At 42.3% G+C, this 15,914-nt stretch overlaps 1 protein-coding gene across 3 annotated transcripts in view; it reads right to left on the bottom strand.

The window, feature by feature from the left end:
• fam184ab (family with sequence similarity 184 member Ab) overlaps nucleotides 1-15,914 on the bottom strand; it is a 131,290-nt gene that overhangs the window by 13,994 nt on the left and 101,382 nt on the right. For all 3 annotated transcript variants that reach the window (XM_079345686.1, XM_079345688.1, XM_079345687.1), the window contains exons 17-18: nucleotides 11,920-12,104; nucleotides 8,301-8,447 (exon numbers count right to left, since the gene is read on the bottom strand). In XM_079345686.1, the coding sequence (XP_079201812.1) occupies nucleotides 8,301-8,447; nucleotides 11,920-12,104 (332 nt within the window). The remainder of the gene's footprint in view (nucleotides 1-8,300; nucleotides 8,448-11,919; nucleotides 12,105-15,914) is intronic.

Genomic DNA, 15,914 nt, shown 5'->3' with positions numbered 1-15,914 from the left:
TAGTGGACCCAAGCCTGGTTATGTGTGCAGTCATATCAATTTAAAACATGCAACAATAAAAAATGTTAACAGTACAAAAGTAAGTAAAGAAAAGCAGTTGTTAATTCTTAGACTTTTTTTAGTGTGCATCTATAATATGGTTTCATTTGTTATGCCAATAAATTTAATTCATGAACTGCACAGATGAAAAAGATGAGTGATTCATAGGCTTTCCTTTTTCCAGAGCTTCAGATCAATAAAAAAGTAATTTTCCTAAGTCCCTTCCCTCTTCTGTCTCTTCCTCTTCTCATCACTAAAACCATAAAGGATATTTATGTCAAATTCAAAGCAGGGCTGCACTTTTCTTCCAGAAGTTGTTTTTTTTTTGTGTGTGAGTTATGAGAGCTCTTAAAACGTTATAATGGATTTCTGTTATTTCCCAACTGGCCCGCAGAGAAATCTCAGCTTCTGCAAAAACGCGATTCATTTAAAAACCCGGTGACATTTTCCTCACAGTACCGCATGCTAAAGATCGCTGAGCACAATGGGTATTAGTAAGCTGAAAAATACTTCATGCAAAAAACAACCAATCATAAGTGACAGTTTGGGCTGGGTAATGACTCATTGAAAGGAAAGGAAAAGACCTTTTAAAGTCTCCATTGTGGAAACAGCAGCCTGGTTTTTTTTGTTGTTGAGAATTTAGAAAGTTAGAAATGAAATGTATGCAATAAATAACATGATAGAAGACATCAGTGACTACTTTTGTAGACCTCCAAACTTAATAATACAATAAATAACAGCTTGTAATGAGTCAAGTATTTCCGAGAAAGTTTAAGCATGTTTTAAAATACGGCGTTCTTAAAGCTCCAGTGAGGAGTTCTGCGCTGGTTACATAAATGACTCTGCTTTTAATGAGTCATACAGAGGAATCAGCATCATTTATTTATGTTATAAAACTTCACACAGGAGCTTTAAATGTTATACTTTAACTGAGTCTCTGGTAAAAAGAAACATGAAACAGTCACCTTGTTTGTCTTAAAGTTTCATTTTGTGCCTCTGAACCTCGTCCAGGATTGATTTGGATCAAACAGAGCTTTCCTGCATCAAACAGCTCATGTGACAGAGAGCTTAAACAGCCTTTCACCTCCCACATGACCACAGCCCGCCAAACAGAGGGGTGTCCTTGTGACATTTATGCCACAGCGTTAAATCACGCTTTCTTAAAGGCCGAGCGTCGCAGAGCAGCTTGTCTGCCCGATAAACTGCAGCCTCTCAAAGGGATGTCCGCAGATGTACATGAGCGGCCAGACGAGCGCGGCTCAGAGATAGTGATACATGCTGATTTGTATCGGATACACTGTTTGCTGCTGTGCTGGTCCTTCTGTTCCCATCTGATAGCCGGCTCATCGTGTTCCCTCTGTTTGTCAAACACTTTCTGCAGCACAAGCATCACACTCTTTTTTTTTTTTTTTTTGCAGCTTGTTGTGTCTGTGTTGTTCTGGAGCTGAATATTTCATAAGAAAGGAAGCAAACATGTTCACTGAGATAACGTCTTCTTAGCTTAATGTAGAATAATGTTTATTATTTAACGACTTAAAGCAGTGTTGACATATTTTGGCCACTTTTGGGAAGCTGAAAATACTGTAGAGGTAAACACGACATCTGGATTTCATCACCTTATGTAGTTTTTGCCAATGACGTAAGAAGAATCAGTCTCCATTAACCCTTTCATAGGACGCAGATTGGCATAATTTAATTATTATGAAACTTTAAAAGCTACATGAATCTGTTCTCTGCCCTTAAATGTGCGAAAAACCTGAACTCCTTCAAGCTAAAAATAACACTCAACATGTACAGTAGTGGCGTTATAGAGTGGCAATTTATCCATCAAGCAGGCGCAGAGGAATATGAAAAATGCGTTTCCGAAGAGAAGTACGAATGTGATTCTGTTTTTTTTTGTTGCATACAGTCGAAGGACATGTCAATTAAAACAGTGAAACAGGCGAAGCTGAATGTTAAAAAAATGTAAACAATGACCTCTAAACCCAAAAGAATGACATTGTAACCAATACAATTAACTCAAAAAACATGAAAAACAATGAGCTCAAACACCGAGAATGTATTCACAAATAAAGAAATTGAGCTGGCCGGAAAAAATTCAATGAGCTTAAAAAAAAAGAAAAGAAAAAAAGAAAAGAAAAATAACTAAAAAAATGAGCTGCCCTAAAAAAAAAATCAATGAGCTTTAAAAAAAAAAAATCAATAAAAAAATGAGCTCAAAAGAGAAAAAATACATTCAAAATAAAACCTGCTGTGCCAAACATACAGTCTATAGAGATTGTGATGATTGAGCCCTTTACACTTCAGGGATTCATCATAATAATGAAATAACTAATTGTACAACTTTAAAGCCTCTCATTATGAGCGGAGCTTTAAGACAATGTGGAGAAGGAGGAAGCTATAATAAACAGCATGTTCAGTTTTAACATTAGGAATAATTATTGCCCTTGATAGACATTTTTGTTATAAATCGACAGAAGGAAAATCTCATTCGTTGACGTCTGATTTCTTCGTCAGTGGAGCTTACGTCATCCCTCTGTGGCTGACGGGGCATTGATGATCATGTACGAATACTCGGTTTGTTATTCTGCTTTGTGTGGAACATTTTGTTCCAACTTGTTTATTTACAGTGAATCTCTTTGGTTGACCTGTGGCTGAGTTTCCTCTGGGCCAAAGCACAGTCGGGCCAAATGTTTTGTGTTTCACTATTTCACGCCCGACTGCCACAACGCCAGCGAGCAGAAAGACCCTCTGAGACACCAAAGCAGACGGTCAGTGACACATGAACCGTGAGAGGAGACCGCTGTCATTCATGACCTTCATCGAATCTTTGGGTTCTCGACGGTGACGCGGCAAAAATATTTCCAGGGATTGAACAAATCCAACTGCTTACATACGGACCATCAAACAGATTTTCCCGCAAAGGGGGAAATATTCACGTCCGTCCACTGCACGGTTAGACTGATAAGACATATTGAAAAAAAACTTTTCGGCAGCAAACGTTAGAAAAGCTCTGGAGGATTTCTAGAAGTGGTTCTTTTGTGGTGAAGATGGCGTCTGTTTTTCAAGGTGCAGGAGTTTGATATAACCCTGAGCTGACTGTGACGGATGCTCAACAGGAAAATGTTTGGTGAGTGCTTCTGTTATCTACACCGCCTTCTGGTCCTGTTGAGTTACATTACACATGCAGTTTAATATACTGCAACCCCCCCAGCTGATGAAACACATTAACAGAAGCACCGTGCGGGCTGTAATATCACTAACGCGACCTTCATCAACACTCCTAAACCAAAGAAACGCTTCCCACGAAGGCCGGACAAATTAGTTCAACCTACATGCAACTTAAATAAAGGAGCTTCTTTGTGTCTGTTCAGGGAGCATGCTTTATAAAAAGGAGGGATGAGGCTGCTGTTACCGTGGTGATTAATTAGCTGGGTAGCGACAGGCGGGTAGTTAAGACAGATCAGTGTTTGCAGTTCATTAGATGGGAGAAACCCAGAAATGTTTACCGAGACGGCTGACCTAAAAGACGACTCGTCCTATAAAACTTAACGCCAAAAACAAAACTCCCCTCTTCAGTCTTCACACTGAATCCACTGTACAGTCTCCGTTTGCTCTCGATTATATTGCTCATGAGAAGCGGAGCACAGGACTCGACACTGCTCTAAAAGTTGAGTCAAGGCTGTGTTAGTACATATTTTCATGACTTTCTTCAGCTCGATGATTTTGTGGATATACCATCTGTCTTCTTACGGTCTGTGCAGATGTAACGTGGATGTGTAAGACGTCTCATAGCAGCAGATCTATGTTTCGGACAGGAGCCAAAGGAATGTGATTCTGCGAGGTTGAACAAATGTACGTCTGATATTGATGTCTACGTTTGAACTAAAGGAATTCCTCGGCTGGACCTGCTGACAGAATATAAGCAAGACTGTTCATGTGAGACGTTTTGAAATGTTGTCTGACCTGGCAGCAGAGACACTCAGTGCAGGACGCGCTCTTGACTTCATAGTGTGTTGGGTTCTGATTTGACGGTGATGTCGTCCTTGTATGTGTTGTCTTCTGTGTGCTCATGCTGCAAAACACATTCCCCCCTTGTGGGAAAATAAAGTATCTGAATCTGAGCAGCAATTTCTGTGTTCAGCAAAGTGAAATGGCTGGGTTTTTTTTGTCAGAGAAGAAGCTCTCTATCTTTGGGGATCCTTCCTGTAAAGCCGTCATACATTTAGATTAAGAATTTGAGCCTGACGGTGGAAAGAAACGAGGACTATTGGAGGACGAACGTTGCTCGGAGGAGTTTTGAAGTTGTAGCCGCTACAGCCCGTGTCAACAGCTGCTGGCTTCTTTGTGTTTGCACGTCTTATTTTCCTGTTTTTAATACTCTCGTCGAAATACAGATTTAGCTTTCTCCGTATAAAAACAAGCATGCATTTGACTCGTGCAAATGTTTGATTCCTGAAGTACCGGTATGTAAGTGTTGTTTGAATCCAGCAGGTGGTGCTTCACGCTCAGCTGAGACAAACTTAAAGGAGGTCAGATCTGAGGAGGATGCTCGCTCTCTGAATATCTCCAGACTGTTTTCTGCAGAGTTTTCGGTTTCTGTTTGGCCTCGTCTTTCTTTATCTCTCCCTGCTTTTTATCTGTTGTCCTCAGTTCATCTCTGCAGCTCAATAACTCCCTCCTCCCCACCCCCCGAGGGTTTGTTCAGCTCATTTCCCTCATGACTTGGCATCATCCACTGCCCGCCGGCGAAAATGTACCTTTTAACTCACTCCTTTCTTTTCCTTTTTCTTACTCCATTCATCGCCATTGAATCTTCACCTGCAGCCATTCCTGCCACGTCTCATACAAACTCTTTTCTGGTCTCTGTAGTTGTAACCTCACCTCACCCTGCAGCTTCCTCCTGCATTCTTCGACTTTACAGATACACCACAGGATTTGTTCACTTGGCACCTAACTTCACCTCTGCTTCCAACCCACTTAAAGTCATCTGCATGTCTCCTTCCCTTCTGCAGTTTTAATGAGACAAAACTGTACTTCCTCTAATTAGATTCATCAACCTGAGTATGAGCACTTGCTAAGCTAAAAGTCTTGTTGTTATTAACGGGAGAGTTTCATGTAAATGTTGGTTCCTTAAATCTCTGCAAGTTCATCATCTGAGGAAATTCTGTGTGATATTTGACCGAATATGGCACATGCAGCAGAATGCAGAGTAAGCACCATGTGATACGGTTCATGTCATGTGTATGTTTTAAAGGTCACATGTTCTGCAAAAAAACTTCTCCATGTTTCTCTAACACTAATATGTGTCTCTAGTCTGTCTACAAACCCCCCAATGATAAGACAAGTCCATCCTCTCCGTCTTCTGCCTGCTCCACTTTTCAGAAAATGTGTCCTCAAAAAGGCCGTTTGGAGATTTTTCCTTGATGACATCACAAAGGGCAGTAGCCCCTCCCCCAGGTGGGTGACACTCCCACAGCTAGGTGTTTGTTCTGCCCTCTGAGTCTGCCTTCTCACCGTAAACAATAGGACATGGAGCCAGAAAGCACCGAGTACACCCGAGCCCTTCCAGAGAGGGGGCGTGGTCAGACACAGCTCATTTACATATTTAAAGCTACAGACACAGAAACAGCCTGTTCTGAGCAGGGCTGAAATAGAGGGGTTTATAGACATGATCAAATACAGGATCAGAGTGGATTATGTGCCCTATAGTAGTTTAACTTCTTCTTCACTGTGTATGAGAGGGAAACAAACTAACTTTGCGTTTGTTGACGCCTCAAACAGTTGAATTAAATATTTCATAAAAAAAGATCTTGTTGGGATAAGTGTGTGTGGTTCAGGTTGATTTGTTGAAAGTTTAACGATTTTTATGACGTTACAGGTTCCCATTGGAATGCAAATAATTTGAGTCCACTGCTTCCCTAATTCTTTATCAGGAAGCACTGCTGTTGGTTTATGGCGGAGATTAGAATAGGACATAATAATCTCTCCTGGGCAGACTCCATAATAACAGAATTACAAGCTATTCATGTATTGTGCACTATGGGTGTCCATCCACTGGTCCAATCATCTCTGCAGAACAATGGGACAATGACTGAGAGCTGCAGCTATAGCACTGATAACGCAGAGGTCATTTCGAAGAAGTAACAAGTTCTACACACAAAGAGAGCACGGGGGCCGGTTCAGGATTATTCTGATGTTTTTTTAAGACTCAAAATCTTTACATTGAACCGCATTTGCTACAGATGAAGGACTGTGACTATATGTTGCAAAGGTGATGATAATTTCAATCTTTTCTGTGTGGAAAGCAAACACCTCTATGTGGTTCATCCCCAGAGACAAACTGCATCACAGTGCCGCTATTTTTATTCAACAGGTTACAGCGATGTTCAGGCTCCACTCGAGATGTCGGAGAAAAGAACCCTTCTCGCACACTTTCATGCAGCGGCCATGTTGACTCACATCAGGCGGAGGGAGGAAGATGACGACACATCATCATCACCATCATCATCATCTGTGATAAGTTGCTGCCAAGTCAAACAGAAATCCAGGATATGAAAACCGAGATTTCCTCGCTCATAACCTGAGACGTCCGATATCAATCTTTCATTAAGATGGAATCTGAAAAACAACAGACTGTCTGACGGGTCTGTATTGTTTTGTTTTTAAATCAAAAGATCCTCATATCATAGAAATGTGTGGGAGCGTCATGCATATGGAATCAGGACTTTTGAGTTTCTCTTCTTATCTTTGATGCCATGGAGTTATTCTTATCTTTCTGCGTTTCTCTTTGTTCCGGGGAGAAAAAAAAAAACAATGGTGAAATATTTGCAGAAGAATGCAGCTCAGGTACAGATTGAGGCTGCAGCGGTTAATCTCTCTTGGCGTTTTCTCTCATGGTTCCGTTCTGCACCATTGTGCACGCTGCAGCTGTTCAGAACGTATGACACGAGCAATATGATAAGCAGAGAAGAAAATAATTCATCACAGCAGCCCGCTATTTATACTCCACTTCGTCTGACGCATGACAATGAAAATGGGGCGCGCGAGCTCCTCTAAGACAAACACCTTGAAGTCTCTTCTATTGGCCGTTTGATGCTCTGGTTTCGGAGGCCTCTGTGTGGACAAACAAGAGCAGCAAAACGTTTTTCTTTCTTCTGCCATCAGAGCAGACGCTCAGAAGCTGTTACATGAGGAGACAGCTTCTGCTTTGTTCACAGCACAAAGGCTACATTTATAATAAGAGTGAAAAGGCAGAAAGAAGAAGAAGAAGCTAGAAGTCTAAAGTAAAGAGAAATCGGACTTTGATGTAGTCTAAAGAAAGAGTTCTTAGTGTTTAAACTGCGTGATGTCACAGGAGATTTCATTATAGATTTTTGCATTTTCTAAATTCTCTCTTTGCTGCTATAATAAGTACATTTCCTTTATTATTGGTGACTTTAAAAGTAGATCTTATCTTATTACAAAAAGAGTTTTTATATCTAATATTTGACTGTCTACTTGTCCAGACTAGGATGTGACCATCTTTAGAAGACTTTCAGTAAAATCTGATTCACTAAGATAACGCACCCTTCGCAAATAAGTCAAAAGGATGATGTCATATCCACAAAACAAAATGTTCGACTGCACCGCTTACCGTGCTGCAGAGCAAGCAGCGTTGTATCTGTGCTCAGCAGCTCTTTAGGCGTGTTGAAATGCATCTTTTTTAGCCATTTTGGGGGGGAAAATGTAAATAAGCTTCACTGCAAAACTCATCAAATCTGACAAACCCAGGAGCTAACAGCCACATATCACATCCCCCCCCCCCCCCCCCCCCCCCCCCCCCCCCCACCCCCCCGCTCGCTCAGCATGTGGACACACCCCCACACAGAGTGAAGGTGCAGATACATTCAGTCTTAAAACAAGAGCAAGCTGCACCGAGCTGGAATATCATTAACCTACTCCACTTTGTGATTTAGACTTTGAGCAAATGATGTCCAATTTGTTGTGCTATTAGTGGCTGAGAATGTTCAGGTAGGTATGAATGTTTGTTCGGTTACTCAGGGAGAAGTTGTCTGAACTTTTAAGCCTCCACTTGGCACCTTGACAAAAACACAATCACATCATAAAGGACAAAAAGGTCGACCTTTGCACGAGGCAATCATGACTCAAAAAAAATGAGATTAAATGAGACTTCTCCTCGGGGCCAAAGACTCCAGTTTGCTGCAGAGCAGTTTGTAGACCAGACAAGAACATAGCGAGTGTTTGCAGTGGTTACATACAGAATCTGAAGGGCGGAGATCTTGTCTTTGAGCACTTCCTGGGCTTTGTTGAAGTCTGATAGCATGTTCTGCGTCTCTCTGCTGTGAACGGCGCTCATCTCAGCAAGCTCCCTCTCGTGCCTCTTCAACAGCTCCTGTTCATGAGCCCTGAGGAGACAGACAGGTGAGACAGTTCAGTTTGGGACAGAAGATTGACGCATCTATTTACCAAGAGTCTCCTGGTTCCTGATTGGCTGTCAGGTGTCTGTTAAAAACACTCGACAGGACTCCTTAAACAAGATTCTGGTTCAGCCTCACTGCAAGCCAACCAGGCTGCAGACAATTTAACTCAAAACCACAAAATCACTTGAGCCAACTTCTCTCCTAGTACAAAAACTTTTTTCATACTTTTGATTCTTTGCAGAACTATTTTTTGTATAAACGATACAATCTATGTAATGTTCAATCCTGGTGTATATATTATTCTTATTCTGATTCTTATTTTATTCATTTTTTAATTTTTTTAGTGCTTTTCTACTTTGTGTTCCATATTATTCTGTTTTGTTACCAACATCTATCTATGTTCATGATCGATTCAAAAGTACCAACGTGTAAACCCCCCCCCCCACGAAAGACGTTTCACAAATACTAACAGTATAGTACTGACTTGTTCCTCATGCATTTCTGCACACGCAGGAGGTTTTCTTGCTTTGTCAGCGATTAAGGCAGGAGTTTTTGTTGCCATGGTACCCACAAAGGTATCAATATTGTCGTTGTTTTGTTTTACTCGGGTTACATCAGAGTACACAATCCTGGCACAGCCCTCCAACAGTACGAGTAGAGTACCACACTTTCGTAAATGTACTTGGCTGACACCTTGAGACGAGGCTTTGCAGGCGGGAGGAACACAAATTGTATTTATTTATCTTTTAATTGAGCGGCATTTCCCTTTAAGCCTTAATCAGGTCCTGCAGACTCTCCTGTGCCGCCGGTCTTCCCCAGGAGAGAGCGAACACAATGGATTATTCCACCGAGGACACAGTGGAGAGATTAGAAGAAGGGAGACGGATGCAAAAGGCTGAATTCGAGGAACATAATTCACCTGGAAAACACAGGATGCAGACATGTGACGATGGTGAAGATGTTCCAAGATCTGACAGAAGTACTTCATTTGAAATGCATGTGTAATGGATGTGCATGTTATGGGGATGAAATGAATTAATTCCTCGTCTTATCAAATATGTTCGCTCTGCATGTGCACGGGGGTTTTGCCGCGGAGAGACGGCAGCTGAAATAAGTGGGAGATGAGGGAAAATGGAATAAGAGATGATAATTAATGGAGGAGGAGTCGAGGGCTGATGAAAAGGATGTGAGGGCGAGATGGAGTAGAAACATGGATGTATGTCTGCCTCTCACTCTGACTGGGCCAACTCTCCCCGAGGGGCACACATCTTATCTCTCTCTCTCTCTCTCTCCTCGCTGCTTCCTCTTTATTTATTTATCTATCGTCTATTTTTAGCCCTGTGACCAGGCTTCAGACGAGGAGGGGGGTTACGTAAGAGAGGAAGAAATGTGCTGCGCATGGGCCTGCTAGCAAAGAGAAAGAGAGAGAGAGAGAGAGAGAGATGAGAGAGAGAGAGAGAGAGAGAGAGAGAGAGAGAGAGAGAGAGGACGTACATGCAAAAAGGCGAGCAGTGCATGAATTAACGATAGAGAATAAGGCATCTTGGGAGCAGACATCAAACATACACACACATAAAGAAGGACCTTAAAACACAGATGAACATGAATCCATGGAGACGGACGGGATGGACTGTATTAGAGTTTAAAAATTCATAATGTGCCGCAAGGAGAGACAAGATTATAGATTCCATTTCTGCTTTTACCCTAAATAACCTTCATGTCTCCTCATCGATGAGCTCCTGACAGCAGAGGAGAGAGGAGGAGGAAGACAAAGACAGAGAGAGGGAGAGAGAGATAGGGAGAGAGAGATAGGGAGGGAGAGAGAGAGAGGGAGGGAGAGAGAGGGAGGAAGAGAGAGAGGGAGAGAGAGAGAGGGAGGGAGAGAGAAAGGGAGAGAGAGATAGCGAGAGGGAGAGAGAGATAGGGAGAGAGATAGGGAGGGAGAGAGAGAGAGGGAGGGAGAGAGAGGGAGGGAGAGAGAAGGGAGGGAGAGAGAGGGAGGAAGAGAGAGGGAGGAAGAGAGAGAGGGGAGAGAGAGAGAGCGAGAGGGAGAGAGAGATAGGGAGAGAGAGATAGGGAGGGAGAGAGAGAGAGGGAGGGAGAGAGAGGGAGGAAGAGAGAGAGGGAGAGAGAGAGAGGGAGGGAGAGAGAAAGGGAGAGAGCGAGAGAGGGAGAGAGAGGGAGGGAGAGAGAGGGAGAGAGAGACAGAGGGAGAGAGAGATAGGGAGAGAGAGAGAAAGGGAAGAGAGCGAGAGAGGGAGAGAGAGGGAGGGAGAGAGAGGGAGAGAGAGACAGAGGGAGAGAGAGATAGGGAGAGAGAGGGAGAGAGAGAGAGAGGGAGAGAGAGGGAGAGAGAGAGAGAGATAGGCAGGGAGAGAGAGAGGGAGAGAGAGAGAGACAGAGGGAGAGAGAGAGAGAGAGAGAGGGAGAGGGAGAGAGAGAGAGATGCCTCGTTTGGTCTTTCTTGGTCTTTCATCTCGATGTGTTTCCAGCAGGACCGGAGCAGCCGGAGTACGATTGCAGAAACTATCGTCATCCAAATATAAGAGAAGAACTACATGTACTGATAATGGGGGTCTCAGTGATTACAAAGGGTTCAGTGAAGGTTTTTTTTTTATCTGAATGTAAAGCCATCGTTAATAATGTTCTAGATATTACTACTCTGTGTTTGAACCAATGCGAGCGCTGCCTTCGGTTCACAAACTCTCGCTGACAGCTATCAGGGGACGGAGTTTCTCTCCATGTCCTCATGTTGTTATACATCGTACACACGACCGTAGAGCATATAGCGGTTCACACAGTCGGAGTAACCACAAATCAAAGAAAAGAGAACATACAGCCGAAGTCCTGAAGGGAACTAAGTGAGCACCAACCAAAGAGCAGTCTTCAATAAAACATCCAGATTGTAACAGAGAAAGTTAGCAACAACAGCTTTTCATATTTCAAACACATCTTCCTCCTTTCTGATTCCCCTGCTCGTCATTATGCAATAGTTACATTTCTACAGCTGCAATAAGCTTTTCTCTGACTGCAATGTATTCTTCTGGTGCAGGATACATTATCTAACATGCAATATGCATTTTTTACTTTGCAATATAAATGAGCGCAATATGCATTTTATTCTATTATATATATATATATATATATATGATCCACTGTTGAATTCAAAGACTTGTCCGTCTATGAGAGAGTGAGAGATAACTAACTGTGGGTAAATTCTCAAACACCGTTGAAACATTTAAACCAGCTTGAGGTCCCCTGACACAGGAAGTCCCTTCAGCCCAAGAAAGTGTTTCAAGAGTTTTAATAAGTCAGTTGAAAAGTTCTGCTCTTTTTTGTTGTCCTTGCTACGTCTTATTGGACTCCCAGAAATCACCCAAATCAAAAAAGTTGAAAGCGAGGCTTTCATTTCCTGCACTGTCTTGTTTTTCTTTTGGCTCTGAGCGCTGACTCATACCTGATCTGCTGATTGGCTTCACTGCGGATCTTGAGCACTTCTTTGCCCTTGAGCTCCAGCTCTTTAGTCAGAGTGCTGATGTTCTCGTTGAGCGTGTGGATCTGGTGGTCCAGCTGGGCGATGTGGTTCTTCCTCCTGGACACCTCCTCCTGCAGCTCGCTGATCCGGCCCAACAGATCTCGTTCCTGGGGGAAAAAAGGTCGAGAGTTTGAGATGACCACGGAGTTGTTCTGAGGATGTCGGGGATGCTCCTGCTTCCCTGTGCGGATGGCAGCGTACGATGCTGCACCACTTCTACGCTGTTAGGACACCATACTAGTTGTGCAGTGTGCGAGGAGGCAATCGCTGCTCAATCTGCTGCTCATCTTTCTTTTTAATGTTGGTCACATGATTGAACAAACTTGTACAGTGAGAGCAGAACCGAGGCGTTCCCCTGACTCCTGAATATGCTTGCACAAACTGTCAGGCAGCACCTGAAAGCAACATGGCAACAGCAGGTGTTCCTGTTTGACTTCTCTCTCGTTTTGATTTAGCAGCTTGTTAGCGCGTTACTATTGATGATGCTTAACGTGAGACAGAGTGTGGGAGCGTTTTGTCTGCTCTGATCTGACTTCAGATCTCCCCTTGAGGGACTTTTCCAGAGGAAACTTTATCAATGCCCCGGCCTGATGTAACCTGTACAGTGTGAGCACATAAACTAATGTGTGAGCTGATGTTCAACAAACTCTTTTATTCTGAAATGGACCCATGTGTCTGAAATAAAGCATTTGAATATATAAGTTCATGGGATGATAGTGTGTGTTGCTCACCAGCCGATCTTTAGCTACACAACTCTGATCAGTTGAAATCACAGTTTCTCCAGACGCAACAAATAAAGGAAGATAACTGATGAGTAAATGTTGTTTCTGCTCGAGTGGTCAAATCTTACTAATCAAGTATCCGCCAGTGTCAGTGACGTCTCCCTTTCACACACGTGCACCCACACTGTCATTTTTGTGTGGCCGCGCTGAGCTCTTTCCTCTTTTCCGAAAGGCGCTCTTGACTTCACGTTTGCTCTTTTCAATATGTCTGATATTCCCTGTATTTGATATCTTCCTACAGATCGTATCTTGTACCCAGATCGTCTCTGCTCCGTGTCTGCTGGGTTAAAAAAACCCATCTCAAATATTAAACGTGAAGTTTAAAGTGACGGAGCAGAGTCAGCTACACAGCCAGTTAGTCAACAAACTGTTGTCATGGAGACAACAGTGGACCTGCAGTGCTTTTCTTTTCAGCGCACAAACGCTTCATGCTCCCTCTTCTGAGTGCATAGGAAGTGAGTGTGTGTGTGTGTGTGTGTGTGTGTGTGTGTGTGTGTGTGTGTGTGTGTGTGTGTATGTGTGTGTGTGTGTGTGTGTGTGTGTGTATGCTAAACAAAGCAAATCACTCAGCTCAGGTTAAAATATCCCTCAATCAAATCAAAGTGTGTGCAAGAAAATAATTGACATGAAAAGAAATCGCAACTATTTTACAATTTTTGCTTCCTGCCTCAATTTAATTGCGAAAAAAAAAAAACACACACACACATCTGCTGCGAAATCAGACATTTTAGTTCCACAACGATCTCCCAAAAAGTCGGCGAAATCCTGGAGGGACTGATCGGCTGTTTCTTCATCAACAGGACAAACCACCATCAGCAGATGATTAATACACGCTGAGTCAAAGCTCCACACCGGCCGGTAAATGCTGCTCAACTGAATGTTAATGAATGGACTGATAATGAAAAGTGGCGCTCATTACCATTCAGTGTCCAACAGTGACTTTTCATCATAAATACCTGTGGGTGCACTGAGCCGCTCCTGTTGTTTCCTTTATGAATCGCGTTGTGTATTGTACTTGACTTTTTAGCACTTATGGGCCACTTCACACACGGCGTCAAATCGAATTAGAGTCCCGCAGGTGTGTGCTGCAGCCTCCGAGTCGAGATGCAATTTACATTCAAGTCAAAAGTAGGAAACACAAGTCGAGAAAGGTGCTTAGTTTTTGTAATAAGGAGACCCAAGATGTTGAAGGAGGCCTTTGACCTCTAAATTCTTATTCCTGCATGAGCCAGTCAGATGTTGCTGTCATTTTATACGCATACATTTTACACATACAAGATATTTGCAATATATTTTGTAAAAAAAAAAAAAAACAAGAGTATGGAAACAGGTGTATTTGCTGAGGTGATATCGGCCACTTTCCAATCAGCATTTCTTTGAGTCCAAGAGGATTTGGGCTAAAAGTCAGAGAACGACGATGTTCCTCATGACGTCTTTTTCAAACTGAACTGACCGACAGTCACATAGCCTGACGAGAGTTAACAACACGCCAAGACGATGGCTCTCCAGGGACTACAGATGGAAGCTAGCTAGCTAGCTAACTCTGGTACGAAGCATCTTTTCTCTTCTGAGTCATGTCATTCTCTACATTGTAAAAAAAAAATAGAGACAGAAAAATTGAGCACACTGAATGTCCTTTAAATTTCCTTTATCCGAGGAAGAGCAGCAAAACAACGGACGTGTTTCAGCACGAGGCCTTCATTAGCATTCTTCCCCAGACAAATACAATTTAAAGGACATTCAGTGCGCTGATTTCTCTGTCTCATTTTAAGACTTTAAGACTAATAAACCACAACAACAACAGTTTGTTTTAACACTTCCCAAACCTCTCTAACATGCATCAATAAACAGATTAGCCGTCATCAAGCTAGCCTGATTTTTATATTATTCTTATCCATAAAAAAAAGGTTGTCTGGAAGTTTTGCTGTGGATGCGACGCAGCCAGCTGTACATCACAGGACAAGAATAAAACAGAGCCAAAAGCTCATGAATAATCATCGTTCTACATTTGAGTGAATGACGTCCATTGAAACGACGTTCAAAAGACTCATGACGCCGTGCAGAGCCGCTCTTTTGTTCTGCTCTCCATAACAGCAGGAGACTGCGTTTATATTAGTCGTGATTACAAGGTGTGAAAATGAACAATGAGAGTGTGAGACAACAATCAACAAACACTTTGAAGACATAAAATGTCTTTTTCATGACTTTCTTTTCGTTAGACATTAAGAAGATATTGTTGTTTAGTGTTTTTTTTTATTTTTTATATTTATTTTACGGGGTTTTTCTGCCTTTAATAAATCAGGGAGAGAGAGAGAGAGAGAGAGAGAGAGAGAGAGAGAGAGAGAGAGAGAGAGAGAGAGAGAGAGAGAGAGTGGGAAACTACATGCGACATAAACAGGATCAAACAGGTGAGAGGATTAAACATCGGGACACTTGCAGACATGATGCTGATGAATGCTTTTTTTTTTTTCCAAGGGCCCCAACAGGCTCTGGAATCACCACTGTGTTCGTCTTCTTTAAAACAACATTAAATGAATCTATGAAAATGGAAATAATTGGTGGGATTTGAAATAATAATAATAATAATAAAAAACGACTATCAAGCCGTCAACATGCAAAATAAACAAGTTCAGTGTTAAAAATAAAATCCTGCAGGGAGGTAGAGCAAGCTCCGTTTGCCAAATCACTGGCATGATTACGACGGCCAGAGAATTGAATTTAGAGGGAGATTAAATCACAGATGTGATCTAAAGCCTCACATTAGAGGGCCACTTAACACCGTCACAACTTCATTTAATTACATTTTGTTAAGTTTATGTCCACTTGTAATTCACAAATCTGCAAAAAAAAACCCTCAACCACCTGCCTCATCAACAATTTATGGGCTTCATTTATGAGTCCAAAAGCCATAATATGACATTTCATAATGGCCTCATATAGTCTCTCACTGTCTGCCTCTGAGTCTCCCTCAACATTCACTTTTATATTACCGGCTAAATGATGTGGTCGATATACTTCGCGGCGCAATTACGCACAACGGGGACGAGGCACATTAATCTTTCAAAACACATTTACTCATTCAGATCTCTGAGACCGTCGAACCCTGGCAGGAGGCAACAAAAAAAAACACAACAA

Source organism: Symphodus melops (assembly GCF_947650265.1).
Source record: "Symphodus melops genome assembly, chromosome: 1".
NCBI classification, from domain to species: domain Eukaryota; kingdom Metazoa; phylum Chordata; class Actinopteri; order Labriformes; family Labridae; genus Symphodus; species Symphodus melops.
This window is presented reverse-complemented; position numbering and strand designations above follow the sequence as displayed.